Source organism: Mirounga leonina, unplaced genomic scaffold (assembly GCF_011800145.1).
Source record: "Mirounga leonina isolate KUSES-001 unplaced genomic scaffold, KU_Mleo_1.0 Mir_507, whole genome shotgun sequence".
NCBI lineage: Eukaryota > Metazoa > Chordata > Mammalia > Carnivora > Phocidae > Mirounga > Mirounga leonina.
The window spans coordinates 5517785-5536783 of record NW_023270789.1 but is presented as its reverse complement, the minus strand read 5'-3'; the positions used below and the strand labels follow the sequence as shown (position 1 = coordinate 5536783).

Below are 18999 nucleotides of genomic sequence, written 5' to 3'. Positions count from 1 at the left end.
TAAACTGCATAATCTTTAGGACACAAGGTCTCCCCCCAGATTATTCTTTTCCAAATGTGAGTTCTTAGGGCCACCAAAAGTGTCCCGCTCAGGACTGCCGGAGCCCTCGGAAGAGGGGAAGGGACCAAAAGCTAATCAAACAAGCTTGGGTCAGGGACCCAGAGTGTGTGTGTGTGTGTGTGTGTGTGTGTTACAGGGCTGCCTGCTGGGGTCTGGCCCAGGGAGGCCCAGGCTGATTCCAACAGGCCACACCGAGGTGGCAGGACTCTGCTGAGCATCTCTCTTCTTATCTCATGCAAGAAGAAACAATTGCTCAACCAGAGTTCCTCTGGTAAACAGTGCCCAAATAGGGTTGGGGGATTACTTTTCCTTAGGGAACACTCACCCCTAAAGAGAGTTGGGTGTCTGCCCAGTCTTGGATAGGATTTACTAATATATTTAAAAAACAACAACAAAAAAGGCTCTGTCTGCAGGAATTGTAATTACAAAGGCGCTCTCTGCCTGCCTCCCACCCCCCACCCGGCCTCTTTTTTTCCCCAGACCATCAAAAAGGCCCAGAAGCAAGAAGGAAGTTCAGTCTCCCTGTTTCTCCCTTTCTTAAAAGCCACCTTGGAGCCCTAACCCCCACCTTCAGATTTGCCTGGTGAGGGCCTGTCCTCCCAGGACAGCTCGCCAGCTCCCGGATTCTCCCCAGTCACACCCTTCTTCCTCGCTGCCCTCGAGGCTCTCAAACTTAGCTGTTCTAGGGACTTACCTCCTGCTCTTCCACCTTCTGCTACTTGCAGCTGAAGAGGTAGGGAGGGCTCCTCAGAGTGTCACTCCAGCAGGGGTCTTGTGGGGAAGGGGGCACTCAGATGGAGATGGTTTCTGGGATGTGGGGGAAGCATTTTCCAGCAGGTGCCTCAAGTCACAAAGCCAGCCTGTCCCCAACATCTTAAGAAGGACAGTGCTTCTCATGTTTGCATCATGACATGCCACCAGAGCTGTTTTCCTCTCTGGAATTTGGACTGTTCTTAGCACGTGGTCCAATGTGTCACTAAAGATGTGAGTCCGTCAAAGGCCCTCGAAAGGAGTGGACTCCCTCAGGAGGCCCCTAGGGAAGAAGGCCCCCCCCCATGCCCCAGTGCTCTTCTTGGGGGTGGGAGGAGCAACTCTCCCCATCCTGCCCCACAAAAACGTGGCTCCCTTATTCAGAGGGAGGGGCTCCGGAGAGGATTTGCCAGGCAAGCAGGGGCTAAAACGGTAGCTCTCTTCTTTCGCCCCTGAGTTTCCCCTTCTTTCCTTCTGGGTTTTCTCTCTGGTCCTAGCCGCCCCCTTCAGGTTCTGTCTGTGCACTCTCTTTAAAGCTCCAACCCAAGTGCAGACCCAAATCTGCTCTGCTGCTGGTTCTCACAGCATCCAAATGGCCGGGTAATAAACAAAGGACCTTCTCTAAATACTAAGAGCTAACAAAAGGAAATAACCAGACAGCACAAAGGCACACGGGTACAACGCTGGGCTCTAGCCTCGAAGGGCTGGGACAGCTTCACAGGCCCCTCCCTGGGTTTGTCCCTAGCAGCTCTCTGCCTGTTTCTGGGGAGTGGCAACCTTTCTCTTCTCAACATTCATCTATGGTCTCCTAACAACCCATATCCTTCCTGGCTGGGGCCCCATCCAATGCATCAGCCAGTCTGGGGCCTCCCTTTCAGGCCTCATCCTTGTGGAAAGAGCTGTTTCCTCCTCAACCCACCGGCAGAACTGGGAGGGCTGAGATGGAGAATGGCTTCCTCTCTCCAATCTCAGTGGTAAGTCTGCCTAGCCCCCTAAGGAGGGGCTTCTTCCTGCATCTACAGGCCTGGCCCCACATGCCCTTTTATGGGCTCACAGAACGCCAATGGCCAGAGCAGTAAGGAGAGAAAGCTATGTTATTTAAAACCACAATTGCCTTCTCTGGAGGGTGGAGCCTGGTAGTGGCAACAAACCCATCTCAGGGTCCCACTGCTCCTAGAGAAGATAGCCCATCATTACTCAACTGAATACCCTGTCAGGGTTTGAGTGTTCGATGATGGACCTGGAATGGGGCCCAGGCCTAGGAGCTGGAGAGAACTAATTGCCCAGGGCAATTTAAAGAGGGCCCATGTTTGTTTGTGCTTTGAGGCTTAGAGGCTGGGGAAGGCGGAGAGGAGCCCAGAGGAGGATGGGAGCCGGCACCCTATGGGAGGCTTGCGGGGAGAGCCCCTCGGGGCAGGTGCCCACCAGCAGTCTACTGGGCAGTGAGAGGAGAAATACCCAATCCCCATGACAACAAACCTCCAACTGAAGCACAGCAACTCACTTTGTGTCCCCTGGGGTGGGGTGGAGCCGGGCTTGTGTCCCATGACTGGGTCAGTGAAGGAAAAGCCACCAGAGGCAGAGAGGAGGACATTTTGGAAGAGGCAGAAAATTAAGAGGCAGGGGCGCCTGGGTGGCTCAGTTGGTTAAGCGACTGCCTTCGGCTCAGGTCATGATCCTGGAGACCTGGGATCGAGTCCCGCATCAGGCTCCCTGCTGAGCAGGGAGTCTGCTTCTCCCTCTGACCCTCCTCCCTCTCGTGCTCTCTGTCTCTCATTCTCTCTCTCTCAAATAAATAAATAAAATCTTAAAAAAAAAAAAAAAGAAAATTAAGAGGCAGAGGGAGAACAGCTGCTTTCTCATCCCCAGTAGAGGCAGGACCTTGGGGAGAGCCCTCCCTAGCCAACTCTTGAGCTGCAGCAGAGAGGAGGACTCGGAGCACATACGGTGGAGCCAAGTCTCTGGGTCTGACTCCTGGCTCTGCATCTCCTTGGCTTTGCGCCCTTGAGCAGGCTGTCCGAGTCTCCTCATCTGGAAACTGGGGATGACAACAGTACCCACCCTGCAGGGGAGTGGTGAGGATTAAAAGTAAGCTCTGTCACTTCGAGGGGGCAAAGAAGCCCCCACTGACGCTGGCTTCCACCTGCAATGGGGTTCCGCACAGACAGTGATCCTGGTCTCTGGCTTCCACCTGCAATGGGGTTCCGCACAGACAGTAATCCTGGTCTCCAGCCCCTTCCCCTCGCACCCCGCCCCCGCCCACCCTGAGCAGGCTCCAACAGACGCTTTTTGATCACAATATAAATTAGCTCCGGGAGAAACCAGCATCATAGTCAAGGACACCGGAGCCTCCCTGAATGCCAGGCTGTGCCAGGTCCAGCGCAGCAGCGGGGTAGAACTGCAAAGTGACAGACGTGGGAGTCTACTAAAGCCATCACTGGTGTTTCTTGGGCCATCAAGTCTGAAGGCAATGGTGGCCAGAGAAAAGTGAACCTTCAACCTCCTCCTGTCCCAGGGGCGCTCCCCTGCTCTAATTCTTCATCCCTATGCCAAGTGGACTCCGCAGAAAATGCTCCATCCCAAGTTTTGCTACAGCCCTAGAGACCCTCAAGGTCTCAGAGCCTTTGTCCAGAGAGGAAGGCATTGCTGTTCATGGAGATGAATAGATGTCAACTCAGACCTGAGAGGAAAATGTGGCTAGGGACAACTGATGAGGATGAATGGGGGCAGGGGGGGCATGGGCTTGGCACGAGAGTGGGGTAGGGGAGGCTGTCTGCTGGAGAGGCCACATATTTCTAGATAGTTGCTGACACTAAAACACCCTAAAAATATGCTAGCAACTGGACAAGGTTGACCTAGACCCCACAGCTAGCCTTGTCTCTTTCTTCCTCCAAACTATAAATATTTACGTGCAGTGGGGAGGCTTTGAAGTCAGGGTTACTTGGCTTAGGGTCTGAAGCACTTTGATAAATGGTCTCCCTTCCCTCCTTGGTTTTCGTGTTGACGTTGTTTGTTGGTTTGCCTTATTTCCAGTCTCAATGGAGACTGGAAGTCTCTTCCATGGGAGAGGCTATCTGTTGGCAGAGAGAACGTAGTCTTTGCTCTGCGCCCTTTGACACTTCTTGCCTTGGGCTCTCGGTCTTCCCTTGGCCCTCTTCCTTGCAGGAGAGAGAGACACACAGACACAGAGTGAAGACAGCAAGTGGGCAATGGCTTTGGAAGGGAAGGGGAGGGGTGGGGAGCGAGTAACAAAAACCAGGGCAAGAGAATTCCCCTCCAAACAACTAGAGACAACCAAGGCGGTGGGCAGAGCACAAGACTAGGTCTCATGAGACCCGGGTTTGGGCTCCAGACTTGCATGGACTCGCCAAACCACCCCAGTCGAGTGTGACCTCTCTGGTCCTGACTTGCTCGTCTGTAGCAGGAGGACCCTGGGCCAGATCATCTCTGAGACCCTTTCCGGCTCTGACCTTCTACACTTCCATGAGAACATGGTGGTCCTCGGGACATTAGAAACCCCTCAGGGATCGCCCCAGTTCTCCCAAGGTCATAGTTACACCCAGCAACCCCAGTCTCTGAACTTACGCTGATCTAGGGGACCCAGTTACAGTCCCTTCCTCCTGAATGAATCCTGGAGTCTGAACGTCCTTGACAGTGTCCAGAGGGAATGTTTGGCGGTTGTTTCCCTGGTGACCAAATAATCTCTCTCCCGGAGAAAATGTCACTGTGGGTTATCAGGTGATAGAAGCGACAAGACAAGTGCACATGCTCTGCACAGCAAGGTGGGGGAAGCACAGAAAGTGCCCCCATGTTAGAGGAACAGATTTTTGTTGATGCATGAGCTCGTTGCCTAATGATTGCCCATTCATTCTCGTGTAAGGCAAAGATTAGGTATTTATACAATTGAGAGGCACAGCATACCAATGAAGGGCATGCGGGCTGGGGCAGGGCAGGGGCGGCTGGCCCAGCCTGCTCGGAGCTGGAGCAAGCAGCAAGCAAGGGAGGGAGGCAGGACGGGCCCTGGTCCAGTTGTCGGGGGAGCAGGGCTCTGCCGGAAGCTGGCCAGAGTGGGCAGGGGACTATCTGGATGCTAGGAATTTATCAAGGGTGAGCCTGGACCTGTCTCTCCTGTGGTGAGCCTCTGGCAGCCTCTTAGGGCCGTTTCCTCTGAAGCCACGGGGAAGGACCTCTCGTGAAGGGGAGAGCACCCAAGGCCGGCAGAGGGGTAATTGAGCAACTCTGCTCACAGCCAGGTCAGGGCCCTGTCTGGACCAGTTAGCTTTGTTTTCCGGCACCACATGGGAAACCTTTAACCCTATGGAGCCAAGAACGGCCTCCTGGTCCCAGTGGGCCCAAGAGAGAGGGTGTGGAAGGGGGCAGTGCACGCCCATCACCTCTGCCAAAAGAACCCGAAGACCTGGAGCCCTCACAGGGGGGCGCAGGGGCCCTGCTGCCACTCTGGGAGTGTGTGCCCCGTCTCCCCAACCTGCTGCCTCTGGGATGGAGCTCCGGCCCCACCCCCTGCCTCCTCACCTTGCCCGGTCCTTGGTGGATTTTCAGCAATGTTTTTCTAGGAAAGCCTTGGCCCCGTTGGCTTCAGAACCTGGGGCCTGGCAGGGTGAGCCACATTCTCAGGACCTGTGCTTTGAGCCTGGAGAGACCCCTGGGTGGCCGCCATTCCAGTTTGCTCCCAGTCATTATAAGACATGAGCTCTGAGGGTGGGACTGTGGTTCTTGTTCTGAGCAGGAGAAGCAGCTCCTGGCTTTGACATTCCCATCTGACCTAGACTTCCTTGCAGGAAGGCAACCAGACCCTGCCTCTCCTCCCTTCCACATGGAGGAGAGCAAGGGAAAGATCCCACCCAGCTGTCCTCTGCACTGCAGGGGCTGGAGGAATAAACGATGTAGGAGCATGGTCTGGACGTTCCCGCCCCCCACCTGAGGCGGGGGTTGCAGGAGGAGACCTCAGGGCTTGGCATTCCAGAGAAGGAGGATCACGAGGCCAGGCCTGAAGGAGCATGGGGGTAAATGAACATTAGCAGGCTGGGAGGCAGTCCCACTGAGCAGCGTGCAAACAAACTTGCCACCCCTCTGGACCCAGGTGGCTTCTGACTCCAGTGCAGGGTCAAGCAGCCTGGAGGGCTCACTTGGGGCCAGGCCACTGAGACAGTGGGCAGGGCTGGTGGGCTTCATACATTATTCAGAGCATCTCTGGCAGAAAGACTTGGGGAGCCATCTTCGTGGTTTGGGCAGGAAGCCCAGGCCCAGCCTTGCTCCCTCACACCTCCCATGGCTTCGGTGTGACCCTGATCTGCCCTACAGGCCTCTTTTGGGAAGCTCTCCCTCTCTGCTTCTATCCTGGCTTGGTCCTGCCTGCAAGAGTCCAGACACCTGGGAATTTAAAGCAGAATTCTAGAGATACAGAGCCCTTGCGGCAAACTCCTGATGGAATATGTTATCTTGGCCTGGGTTGCTCTGAGGGGGCTGGAGTCATTCACCTGCTCCCCACACCCCACGCCCTGCCCATCCCAGTCCAGCCTTCCCAGAGGTATGACCCATACCTGGAGCCAGCCTGTTAGCTCCCTGCAAAACCAGACTTCTTAGTCCTTTAAATCACATTGCAAGGGCCAGCCACTCAAGAAAGTTCCCCAAAACGATACAACCCATGTCCCAGTCTTCCACATGTGATCTCTTCCCCAGGTGGGCTCTTGTCACGTGATGCTGAGCAAAATGGAGACACCTCAGTCTGTCTCTTCCGGGGTCCATCTGATACAGTTAGTCTTTGCCTCTCATCCTGGAAATACTCACTTTGTTTCTCAAGGCCCTGCACTGGGTTTCCTCCTAACTCACTGGCTCTTAGTTGTCAGTCCTCTTGGTTGATTCTTCCCCCCCCGGTCCCCACCAATGAACAAGACAGTCCCGGTCCCGAGGCTTCAGGCTTAACGTGGATCTCCATACATGGGATCTCAACTAGTCTCATGGCTTTTAACACCATTTATATGCTGACTTCTGCATTTATTTCTATAGCCAAGGCCTCTCTCTTGGACCCTGCACTCTATATCCAAGTCCCTCTCCAACTCCATTTGGATGTCCCAAAGGCATCTCCGATATAATGTGAGCAAGTCTAAGCACCTGATCTTCCTCCACAAATGGGTTCTTCCTCCAGGATTCCCCAATTCAGTGAATGGCGATTCCCTCCCCAGTTGCTCAAGCTGAAAACCCTGATTCTTCTCTTTCTCCATACCCTCGACCCTACCCTCAATCTGTCAGCAAATTCTGCTAGTTCTGCTTCCAAAATACATGTAGAATCAAGCTAGGTCTTACACCACCATCCTTGTCCAAGCCACCGTGGTCTCTTATGGCAATAGTCTCTCAAGTGATTTCTCTGTCTCTGCCCTGGCTGTATAGCCTACCCCCAACCCGCTAGCTACAGTGATATTTAGGAGCTTTTGATTGTGGAACCCCATTAAGCTTTCCTGCCCCTTTACCCCTCTCACCTCGGGTTTTGCTCTGTCTCCTCCCCAGCCACACTGGCCCCCTGACTGTTCTCTGACCAACCCATGCCAGGTTCCTCACGGTCGCCTTTCTCTCCACCCAGATCTCTCTTCTTCCAGATATCTGTGTGGCTGTCTCCTTGTCATCCTTTGGGTCTACTCAAAAGGCCCTTCTCAAGGAGGCCTCTCCTGACCAGCCTGTTTTACTCCCCTATCCTCTCTTCAAATCGCCCTCCCCACCACACTTTCCTGCTTTGCTTTCTCCACAGTATCTCTCTGACCGTACTATTTGCCTCACCAACTCATTTGTGTCCCTCAACCGAAGTGTAAGCACCATGGGAGCAAGGACTTTGTTTAGCACCACACCCCAGAGCCCAGGACTGTAGTCAGTGCCTTGCAGTTGGTGGAACAGATCACCACTGAATGCGCCATTCTCGAACTACGCCTCCTCTCACTTCCTCAGTTCTCTTTTCTCTTGGGTCTCCTCTTGCTTGCTGCCCTTTGCTGGCCCCTCGCCTCCTCTTCCATGACTGTGGGTGCTCCCCAAAGCTCGGTTCTTGCTCGCAACTTCTCCTTCCACCATCTGCATCCTCAGTACACTTACCCACCCTCCTGACTTCCATAATCACCTCAAATCATTGTGTTCTTCTGAATGCACTGACTCGCTCTGAAACCTTCACTCAATGATGAGGTCCTTGAAAGCCAGGACTCTATTTGTCCCCTCAGTTGTTCTTGGACCCAGATAAGTTCTCTGAGGGATCGCTGAAGACATGTTGAGTGAATAAAGATTCATCATGCTTCCCTCTTGCTGCCTCCCGCCTCCCAGCCGGGATAGAACTGAAAGCCTGAGATCCAAGGTGCTCGTTGCATCAAGCTGCTGGTCAGTGAGCCTTGGGGAGGTGTCATCCCACGGTGATTTAATGATTTAATGAGTCACAGTGGATCAATTTAGCTGATTCTTTGGCTCTACTTGAAGAGGCCTTTTGTGCTTACCCTGGGATCTCATTTGACTTGAGTACGCGGGTGTGAGAAGAGGACGCAACCGAACTCTTTTCTGGCAAGGACAGGAAATTTCATTCTAGGAGGCCAGCCTCCCCCAACATGCTGGGCTAGTGAGGACCTGCATATCCCTCGGGACCCCAGAGCTGCCTTCCTGCTTCCCCTGTCAGACTGTGAGCCTTTGAGGACAGGACTGGAGTTTAAGTGCTCATATTCTCCATGCTAGCCTGGTGCCTGGCCCAGAGTTCATTACACCACAAGTCGTCTTGCACAAAGAAAAAAACCCAGTCTGACTTGACAGAAGTTCTTTCTAGATCCTTCCCCCAATCCAGAGAAAATAAAGAAACACAGTCCCCTACTCCTGACAGCCCGGCCTTTTAGCACTCTCTATCTTCATTGCCATCAAAGTCTAACCTATAACTTTCTTTTTCTGACTCTGACTTCTTTTCTCCATTTTTCCCCAACACTTCTGCACGTGGCTTGCGGTAGAGCATAGTTTTGTTGCAAGCACCCTGAACCGGCCCATCCCCCAAGCACGTGCCATGTGTGCAAGGGGGCGGGGGCCACCAGACCTACTCTAAGGTGCCCATCAGCCTGGCCGCTGTGAGGTGGAGGGCTCTGTCTCTGCCATCCTTTCCACCGCCAGCTCAAGCTTCTACATCCAGCAAACTTCTGCATCAGTGATGTAACTGACACTCGAATGTTTGTTGAATGAAAGAGCGATGAATGTCAGGCTACAGCCCACAGGAAGAATCCTGGGGAGATGGGAAAGGAATCCCAGGGTCAGCACAAAAGCTGCCGCCTGGAACAAGAGGAAGAAGAGAAGCCAACCAGGCCACAAGAGAAAACAAAAACACTCTTCTGGATCCCTTGAACGAGCTGCACAATTTCAGATCTGTCTTCTGCCCCAGGGAGCAATGCAATCCCGCTGCGCTCCCACCATGCAAGGACCACAGGCTTGGTTGAGTCTTGGTTCTCCACCACCTTCTCTCTGGGCGACGCTGGGTGAATCACTTAACCTGATCCTTCATTTCTTTGTTTACATAAAGGGGATGGTAATAAGGCTTGTGGCGAGGATAAAATATGATCAAATTGGTTGTGCTCTAGGCTCCTGGTAGGAGCTCAAGTAATAAGCCACATAGCCCCAGTAAACAGAGATCTGAAAGGAGGCAGGTTAAGGAGGAAGCTAAGCCCCCCTCTCCAGCCAAAGGACTGCACCTCGTGGGAAAAGGAGGAAGACAGCTTGGTGGGGAGCAGGGGATTCCTTGTGGCAGGAACTCCCTAGAGGACATTTCCCAGGCGCTGGAAGAGAGGACTGATTCTTACTGACATTTAAGGAAGGAGAATATGTCTGGAAATTCTGCCTCGTGGCTTATTAACCTATGGACCACACTCCCAGGGACTGGGTAGCTCTGCTCTGAAAGCAAGGGAGCCAAGCACTTCTCTTTAAGAGATGCCAAGAATCTTAGAATCTCAGAATTTTGAAGCTGGTTTAACACTCAGTAAACTGCAGCTCAGAGAGGACAAGTCACTTTCCCAAGGTCACACAGAGAATATACGGCCTGGCTAGGACGAGAACTAAACTAATAAGAATATCCAACAACGTGCCAAAACAGGTGGTCGGGACCCAAGCGGGGGAGTCAGGTCTGAGAGCGGTACACACAGCGACCCACAGGCTGAGCCAGAAGGAAAGTCACTGTGACAATGGGGCTCAGGGGGCTGTTCTGTGACAGCGCCGACCAAGGCATCTCATGGATGTTACTTAGTTTTTTACATTTACTGTCACTACGAGGTATAGTACCCATTATTGTCCCTGTTTTGCTGATATGGAAACTGAGGCAGAGTAGATAATGTCCGCAAGGTCTCAGAGCTAGAAAGAGCAGAAGCTAGAATACAACACAGGTCTGTTGGGTACCAACGCCTGAGCTCTTTCTGTCCAGCCCTGCTCATTCCCAGGCTGGAGACCAGTCCACCATATCAGGCCTCTCTTCCTCCCTGCAGACTCTGAGTCCAGGGTCCCTGGAAGTACATAAAACACACCAGCACCCCAAAACAACACACGCATGCACACACACACACCCGTACTTGGCTCACTCTGACCTGGCAGGGACCTGTTAAGGCAGGAAGATGGCCAAGTCCATTAACGCAACCAAGCACAACACATATTTATGGCCCCAATTACAGCCTTCACCTCCCTCCCCACTGCCACCCAGGAGCAGGAATAGTTGTGTGCAGTGGGGTCTGAGGCCTCTGTAGCAATAACTACAAGATTACAGAGACATTTGCAAACCCCGGTGACGGCGGCACTATTATAATGATAAATCTACAGCTTTATATAGAAATAATGGGACTGGGGGCAGAAGCGGGGGGAGGGAAGAGCAGGGGGATTTCAGCCAATCAAAGTTCTGGGTGGAGGGAAAATGCCAAGCTGCTGGGAATGCCCAGGAGACCACCAGGGGCCGTTAGTCAAGCCAGGCAGGAGTGGGGCAACAGGAGTGTGAGAAGCAGCCCTGCCTGGGGTCGGAGTGGATTTAATGAACTCCCACGATTTCCTCCCCACTCTGAGCTCCTTGACTCCGTGGCACAGAAGAGGCCTCCAATGGCTCTAGCACGTCCGAGTTGCCTGCTTGGCACCCTCCAGCCTGGTGGGGGGTACACTACCTCCATTGCTCCTTAGGCTTCCCTCCAGAGCAACCTGGAGGCCGTGAGGCCAATGTCCCATGTGGCTTAAGATTCGCAATTAACCAAGAGCTAGATTCCCCGGATGTACACCTCTCCTTCACTAGCCTTGAGGCTCCTAATTCAGGGGTTGTGAGAAAACAGCAGGGATGCTCCAGGCTTTGCTACTTCAAACCAACTTGAGCCGTGTGGCTGGAGCTAAAGCAAGGGACATACCCGGTTCCACCTGCCAGGGCTGAATGTGATGCTCCAATACAAGCACAAGGACCAACAAGGGGACCGCATTCATGGACTCATGCGACCCCAAAGCCGCCTGCTAAGCCCCTGATTCTCACAGCGCCCGCCTCTCCTTCTACTTAGCCTGTGGGTCACTGACCCTCCAGTTCAATCCGGACTCTCCGACCCAACTGGTTAATCAATTTGCTACCATATCTCTGAAGGAATGCACAGGCTGCATCTCTCCCCACCAAGCCTGACTCTACCGGTTTTCAGAATACTATTTGACCTCCTCCTCCAGGAAGCCTTCCCAGGTTATAACCACACCCGATTCCCATTGCTTCTTTAATAATTCTTTCTTTGTGTATCCATATATAGTTTTAATTGAATTAACTAAGCCGTTGGTCGTTCTACAAAAATGTGCTGAGTTCTTATGTTTGTTTATGATGACACACTCAGCATGGAGGAAAAAGACAAGAGAAAGTCAAATGTGGGACAAAAGGCATTCCTGAGCCATTGGGAGGACTTTGCAAGACTAAAGATGATTCAGGGTATAATTGAGACACAGGAATAAATCCAGAGGAGCGATTTCTGTAAGAGCAGAAAGGCTTAGGGAACTTTGAAAGGGGGATTGGTTTGGGCCAGGCAGAGCAGTGCAGAAAGGCTTGCGTGACAGGGGGAGCCCTGTGAGCAAAGGCAGGAGGCAAGAATGTCGGGCAGCTTGGGGGACCAGCCTGCAGGACAGCGGAGCTGCCAGAGTTCCAAGCGGAGTGGGGCCCAAATGCAGCTCTAGGAATGGAATCCAGCACGAGGACAGATGGGAGCCCCTGTGCTCATCCCTACCACCCCCACCACGCTGGCCACAGGATTTCACATGCACTCACTGCTTGTCATTCCCAGGGACTATGACTTGGGCCTCTCTGGCCCCCAAATAAGTATAATTTCAGAGTCAGTGCCAAAAAAACAGGTAAAAGCACCCACCTTATTTCCCTTTCCCCTCCTTTGCCTGATTCCTCGCCCACCAGGACGATGAGCTTACTCCTGAGAGCCAACCCACCAGCAGAGCTGCGGACTGGAGGGCCCCAGGGGCCTCCCGTTGGCAGAACATCAGCTCAGACAGACTGCAAGCAAGATGGGGTGTGTGAGCACAGTCACCTGCTCTTCGGCTTCAGAAACTCCTGGGCCTGGCCTCCCTGTGCTCCCAGTTAGGATGCTAGCCCTTCTTCTGTCACGCTATATATACCCCTCCCCACTTATCTTCCCCACCCGGGGAAAATTCCAGGGCTGCCCTAACTCTCAATAGCAACCTCTCACAGTGCACACTATTCACTACTTAGCATTACTAGCACCTGCATGGACTTCTCTTGTCTCTGGAATTAGATTCTAATTTTCTGTGGATCAAGGAAGCTGTCTTTTATCGCAGCTGTCTGATTCAGTCTAGAAGCTGGGCTGAGGAAGGGGGATGGGATGAGGACAGGGACAGCCACAGCGTTCTAGCACATAGGAAGCTCGCCTCCCTGTGAGGAGCGCACTTAGGCACGGACTTTCCAGTCCAGGCTTGGGTCTTCCATCGTGCCCGCAGCTAAGGTCGCAGGAGAGGGAGGGGAGTCCTCAGAGTCTGAGTCAAGCTCTGTTTCCCCAGCCCCTGGCCTCACCCCTTCCGCTCTCGGAGCCCCTGGGCCTTGACCTCCACGTGGGGAGGACCGAGCTGCTCTTCTCTTCCTGTGCAGTCACCATAATGAAGCTGCTGCCTGAGGAGAGCACCAGGGAAGAGCTGCAGCAGATGTAAACTTCACAGTGATTTATAGAGCAGAGCTCTTGGGCCTGGGCTGGCGCTCAGCTGCTGCGCCATCCGCCCCATCTGCCTGGTCTTGCTGCTGGTCCTATTCTTGGGGATTTCGTGGAAGCAAAGGTCAGAGAGGCACTGGGACATCAGACTGAACTGGTCAAAGTCAGGACCAGCTTGGAGAATGGGGTGTCCCCGAGACCCACCCTGGGGCTGAAACGGAGCCCACCAAGCTTTGAACAAATCAAGTTTCTTACGCTTTTCCCATCAGAGCAGGGGGGATGATTTTCCTGGCCTCTCTCCTCACAAATTCAACATAGAGATATTGAGAATTATTGAAAGGGAGGGCCTGCAGACTGAGTGGGGTCATCCCCACCCCAGAGAAACAGTGCAAGAAATATCCGGGGAGACTCAACCAGTTAGCACTCAAGACCCCAGACACAAGGCCATTGGTGTCTGATGGGAACACCCATGCTGGGCTCTCAGCTGCCTGGATGCGCTTAGAGAGAGGTATACACCCACACCTGTGGGATCTACACTGGACCAAAGGGCTCTGGAAATGCCCTCTTAATTCTCTGTGCCAAACCTGTCTTCCTCCTGAAAAGCCAGCTCGAGCTTCAGCTCCTTAAAACCTTCCCTGGTTAATTGCAGTTGATCGTGAACAGCCAAGCACCTCCTGTCCCATATGTGGATTAGTCAGGTATCCTTCCAGGCTGCCCTGGGCAGGCAGTGCCTCAGAGAAGGGGCTGTGTGGTAGTCACTCGTGTTGGTCATTAAGTGTTTCCAGTTCTCCTTCTGGGCATACGGTAGGATTTCTTTGCCCTGCCCTCCTAAGTTGCCATGTGTCTTGCTTTGGCTAACGAAACACAAGAAGAAGTAACAAATATCCCTTCACTGTGGAAGCTTTAAGAAATAGTGCATGACTTGCCACATCCTCTTTCTCCTGATGTGGTAACTATGGGAGCACATGTCCAAACGAAGCCTCTGTCGGCTCAGACCCCTGGGTCACAAGGTAAGGTAGAACCCCAGCCAAGCTGCAAAGTATGGATAGCATGAACAAGAACTAGATCTTGGTTGCTCTAAGCTACCAAATCCTAGGACTATTTGTTGCTGCAACTTAACCTCATTCGTCCTGATTAACATGCCCTGTTCTTGATTGCTCTTTCCAGGCTTCTAGCACACATCAGTGCACTTGGCAGATGCTGCTGTCTGATTCAGTCTAGAGACCTGGCCCAATCCTCACCCGTGATCAAAGAGATAGATAACATTACTTTATAGGTGGTAGACCTAAGGCCTAGCAGGTGGAGGGAACCGCCCCAGAACATGTAATCAGAAGCAATGGGCAAAAATTCTCTTCCATGCCAACCCACACCCCAACCTGGGGCAGCGTGCAAGGACTTCCCCAGGGTGGGCTGAGCCACTGCTCAGTTCCCAGAGTCCCCCTTCACATCCTGAAGGGCAAAGGCCCACTTGTCTCTAGGGCGGAGGAGGATAGGGCCACACCCCACTCAACCCGGCCCTAGGAATCCTCAAGAAGCCCAGGAGGCAAGGCCGTACTCACAGTGGTGGCATACTGGATGTCCTTCCAGATGGAGGTTTCCCGGGACAGGTCGGAGGCCTCGAAGAGGTTGTCCAGGATGACCTCTCCGATCATGTCATGGCGGGAGAAGCGGTCGAAGTCGAAGACACTGAGATGTAGCTTGCGCTCGGCCAGCTCCTCGTAGGGCACTGGGAAGTGGAAATTCTCATCGAAGGTGGGGTTCAGCGTCTTGCGGTGCACCCGGGTCTGCAGCTTGCACTTGCGATCAGGCAGGAGGTAGATCTTGACGTAGGGGTCAGAGCTGCCACAGAAGTCCTTGGCAGGGAGGTCGAAGGCCTTCAGGATGCGCACGATCAAGGTCTCGCTCTCGTAGTCGTAGCGCAGGCTGAAGTTGATTTTCCCGCAGCTTTTGGCAGCCTCCGACTTGGCATCGTCCCCATCCACCGACTTCTGCTTGTAGAGTTCAGGCTTGATTCGGCCAATGCTGGTGGGCTGTTCTGCCGCCGGCGGCAGCTCGTTGCCGTAGTCCACACTGGAGACGTGCATCTGCCGTGGCAGGTGGCGCTTGAAGGACGTGTGCCTGGCGGGGGTCGGGGACAGTGTGGTCAGGGCCCCGGGGGGGGGGGGGCGGGTGTGCAGGCCAACACCTCCCTGCTGCCCTGGCTTATCCTACACTTTGCAGGGCCCTTTTCCTCCTGCTCGCCGACCCTCTCTCCCTCTGCACATACTTGGTGCACAGGTGATTGTGAGCATTACAAGTTTACGGAAAGGAGTTGGAATGGGGCCCGGTATATACTAAGGTCAATTCATGGTAGCCTTTGCTGCCATTTTTCCCCCTGCTTTCTGGGTTTCTTTCCTTGTAGACGTGACTCTAGTTCCCCCATGAAACCATGAGATCCCTTAGGAGAAGGACCATCCTTTCTCCCCCTGGCTGTGGCTATCCCTTCATCATCATCACCAGCTCTACCACTGACACTGTAGTTAAACATTTACTGGGCTTGGGAGCCAGACTGCGGAGGTTAATGTTGGCTCTGCCACTGTCTGGCTATGTGACCTTGGTCAAGTTATTTAACTTCTCTGCATTACAAAATGAGGATAATAAAAGTAGCAATTGCATAGGATTGCTGTGAGGAGGAACCGGATTCATACACATAAAAAGCACTTAGAACAGGGCCAGGTGTATAGTAAGCGATATATCGTCAACTCTGGATTATCAAAGAATCCAGCTCTGATGGATTCCTTCCTTGGCTCCTCACAGCTACCTGATGAGTCACCAGCCCTATTTTACAGTCGGGGAAAAGCGAGTCCTAGGAAAGGTGAGCAACTTGCCCGAGGTCATATGATAAACTCTGAAAATGTGACCTCCAGCACGTTCCTTCCTGGACTCCCAGCTGAAGACCTGGTCTCCTTCCCTTCGGCTGGTTCCCCGGGAGCCTGGGGAGACATTGCAGGGACCCAGGAGCCCACAAGAGCCCTAGGTTTGAATAAAAAAAAAAGTGAATGCACCACTTCTGTGTCTGAATTTAGAGTAGGTTGTTTGTTATTATGTGATGGGGGTTGTTTTTGGTTTTCTCCGTTAAAGAATGCCATGTATACAACTGCTGTCCTTCAGGGGACTCTGTCAAAGGTTATAAAGGAATCCTCATTCCTCAAAATGTTAGGAACCTCTTGTCTAGGAACCGACGCTATTGACAAGGCTTTACTGGCAGACCCCTAGACACACCATGAACTTGTATGCCTCTGGGCCTTTGCATATTCTCAGCCCTCTGCCTGCAATCTCTCCTTCTCTCCAAACACCCAACACCTCCCACCCATGCGCATCCCAGTGCACACCATGGAGCACAGCGCCCCACCTCCAAGGTTCCCCTCTCCTGAGGCCTTTCCTGGTGCCCACCTCCTGGTTGGTTACCCCACCACGGAGCACATCATCTGTTATATTCTCCAATCAGAAGACATGAGTTATTATTTCTGTCCTCTGCTCCTCACGGGCTGGAATCTCTTAATGTCTTGAGTAAGAGAATGTGGAGGCGTGGCGGGGAGGGAAGGAAGAGGTCCACCCTCACCTGGTAGATGATGCTGGCTCTGTGGTCTGTCGCTGCAGCCGCGTGTGACGCATGATATGCTCCTTGACTGACATCTGCACCTCGGCTGGGATATCTGGGGACGTGTGGCTGATCTTCACAGCCGCCTCTAGGAAGCCCAGCGTGTTGGTGTCCTTCAGCTTGTCTGCCATGTTGCCTCTGGAGCCTGGGCTCTGGAGGGCGTCCGGGGGAGGGTTAGCAGAAGCGGGACTGGAGGCCTCCTTGCTCCTCCAGGGCATCCAGCACAGCTTCCAAAAGAGAAAGAGAAAAACTGCCACCAGGGCCACGCCACACACAATCACTACGGCTGCGAGGAGGCTGACAGAGGTGCCTGCCCTCGGCGTGAGCCAGGCAGGGAGGGACAGAGACAGACAGAGGTGGGCAGAAGCAGGAGAGGGTATCGGCAGAGGGGGCACACAGAATGGACAAAGACGGGAGAGGAGAAAAGAACGCTCATGAGAAAGCTACCCGCCAGAGGAGAGGTGGTTTTGGGGGTGGCGCTCCGCAGTCCACTTTGTGAAATGTCTGCAGCCGGGCGCTAGCCTCCGCCGGTCCCCCCACTCCCACCCCGCTCCCCCACTGCCAGCCTGGGGAGCACCTGGGCTGCCTCCCCGACTGCCTGTCGGCAAGTGCACCGGGAAGGGAAAGTAATTTAAATAGCAGCCTAAGCAAATGTGCAAATTCGTGAAGCGTTCACATTTGGATGCTGTTTGAATTTCTATTAGAGCTGTTACTATGGCCAGACTTAGAGCAGAGTCATTTTTTTGTATAGAGCTCTCTTCCTCAACAGGCTGTGTGGCCTTGGGGACCAGAGGCTTGGCCAACTCCATCTCTTCCCGGACCCAACCCCCCGTGGAGCCCAGAGCGGGAGCTCAACGGTCACGAGATGACTTGAAGTGAATGAGAGGCAGGGGTTAGGTCTCAGGCTTCTTCTGGACTCTCAACTCTGCACGCAGTAGGCTCAGTAGATACTGGGATGAAGTTGGAATTGGACCCACACAATTTATTTCCAAGCTACATACAAGTGATTCTTGTAGCTGGCTTTTCCCATTCCTGTGGCCAGTTGAGAGCTTTTCTGTAAAGCTGGTATTTTTGAATGTTGTGGTTGGCTCAAGGCGGGGGCTCACTGCCTCGTCTCCAGCCCACCCCTGCCCCCCAGCAGGATGCCTGCGATCCCAGGAGAGCTGTGGGGGATGCCTCCCTCTGGAAGAAACGATTTAGCAGATCTCCCACCCCAACCCCTTTTGGAATGACCCTTAGGACCCAAAGCCTCTTCTCCCTCTGAGAGGTCAGAAGCCTCCAAACCAACGGCACACGTGGTGGGGTATGCACTAAGGTCAAGCCCGCAGAGGAGTCTTGCATGCCTAGGGTGACAATGGAAAAGTTGAGAAATTCCATCACCATCATCATCATCACACCAAATTCCTGGAAAGTCTGGAGGAGGCCAGATGACTCGGTAACTGGACCTGGACTTCTGTGCTCCCTTTGGAGGGGTGTGGCCTCACCAGTCTCCCTATTACCTTCGTGGCCCCTGCAGGCCTGTGGGTTTGCAGGCTCTGGATTATCGTGGCCCATGTCCCAGGAATCTTCAGATTTAAGGTGAGAAATGACCCTACAAGTACTGAGGCCAGGCTGTGCTTCTGCAGACAAGAACAGTGGTCCAGAGAAGGGACTTGCCTGGGGTTACAGGTCAGACAAGGAGCCTGGACCAGGGTCCAGATGTCCACCACCCAGGCTGGGGCTCCTTCCACTGTCCTATAGCCTGTTTGTTCCTGATTAAACTGATGGCTATTGTAACCCTGCGTTTTTATATTTGTCTGACTCAGGGCCTAGCACAGAAACTGGCACATGAGAATGAATGAGCGAATGAGGTGAATGAATGAATGAATGAATGGCACATAAAAGAGCTATAATTATCTCTCAACCAGCATTTACTGAGCACCTGCAGGTACCAGGGGCTAAGCTAGGCTTGCAGTAGTGAGATGCCAAGTCCCTCCTGGGGGGAATCCGGAGTACTCTCATAGCACACAGGCACCAGAGAAAGCTGTCTCCCGTCCAGAGGAATCTTCCGGAGGTGAGAACGTCAGCTACCTTCTCTGGGGAGCTGGCACTGCCTTCTGACTCCCTGGCTGTAGGGTCCTGGCTTGGATCAACTATCACAGCCACCCACAGCATTCCTAGGCCCCTGCACAGGGACAACGGAGCTTCTCCCCGGCCAAAGGAGCTGGGTGGGATTAGTCCTTCACCCAGGGACTGCTAGGGATCTGGAAAGCCAATTCTAAGTTCACTTCTAAACTAAAGGTCTCTAGTGTGGTATGAGTGCATTCTGGGGGCACAAGAGAAAACATATCAGATCGCTTTCATATTTATTTATTATCTTAAAAACAATAAATG

General features: G+C 53.2%; 1 protein-coding gene across 4 annotated transcripts in view; it reads right to left on the bottom strand.

Moving 5' to 3' along the window:
* SYT6 (synaptotagmin 6) overlaps positions 1-18999 on the bottom strand; it is a 55697-nt gene that overhangs the window by 28022 nt on the left and 8676 nt on the right. For 3 of the 4 annotated variants that reach the window (XM_034990287.1, XM_034990288.1, XM_034990289.1), the window contains exons 2-3: positions 16588-16936; positions 14546-15104 (exon numbers count right to left, since the gene is read on the bottom strand). In XM_034990287.1, coding sequence (XP_034846178.1) covers positions 14546-15104; positions 16588-16936 — 908 coding nt within the window. Of the gene's footprint in view, positions 1-14545; positions 15105-16587; positions 16937-18999 lie in introns of those variants that run through there. The other variant, XM_034990290.1, reaches the window with a different exon arrangement.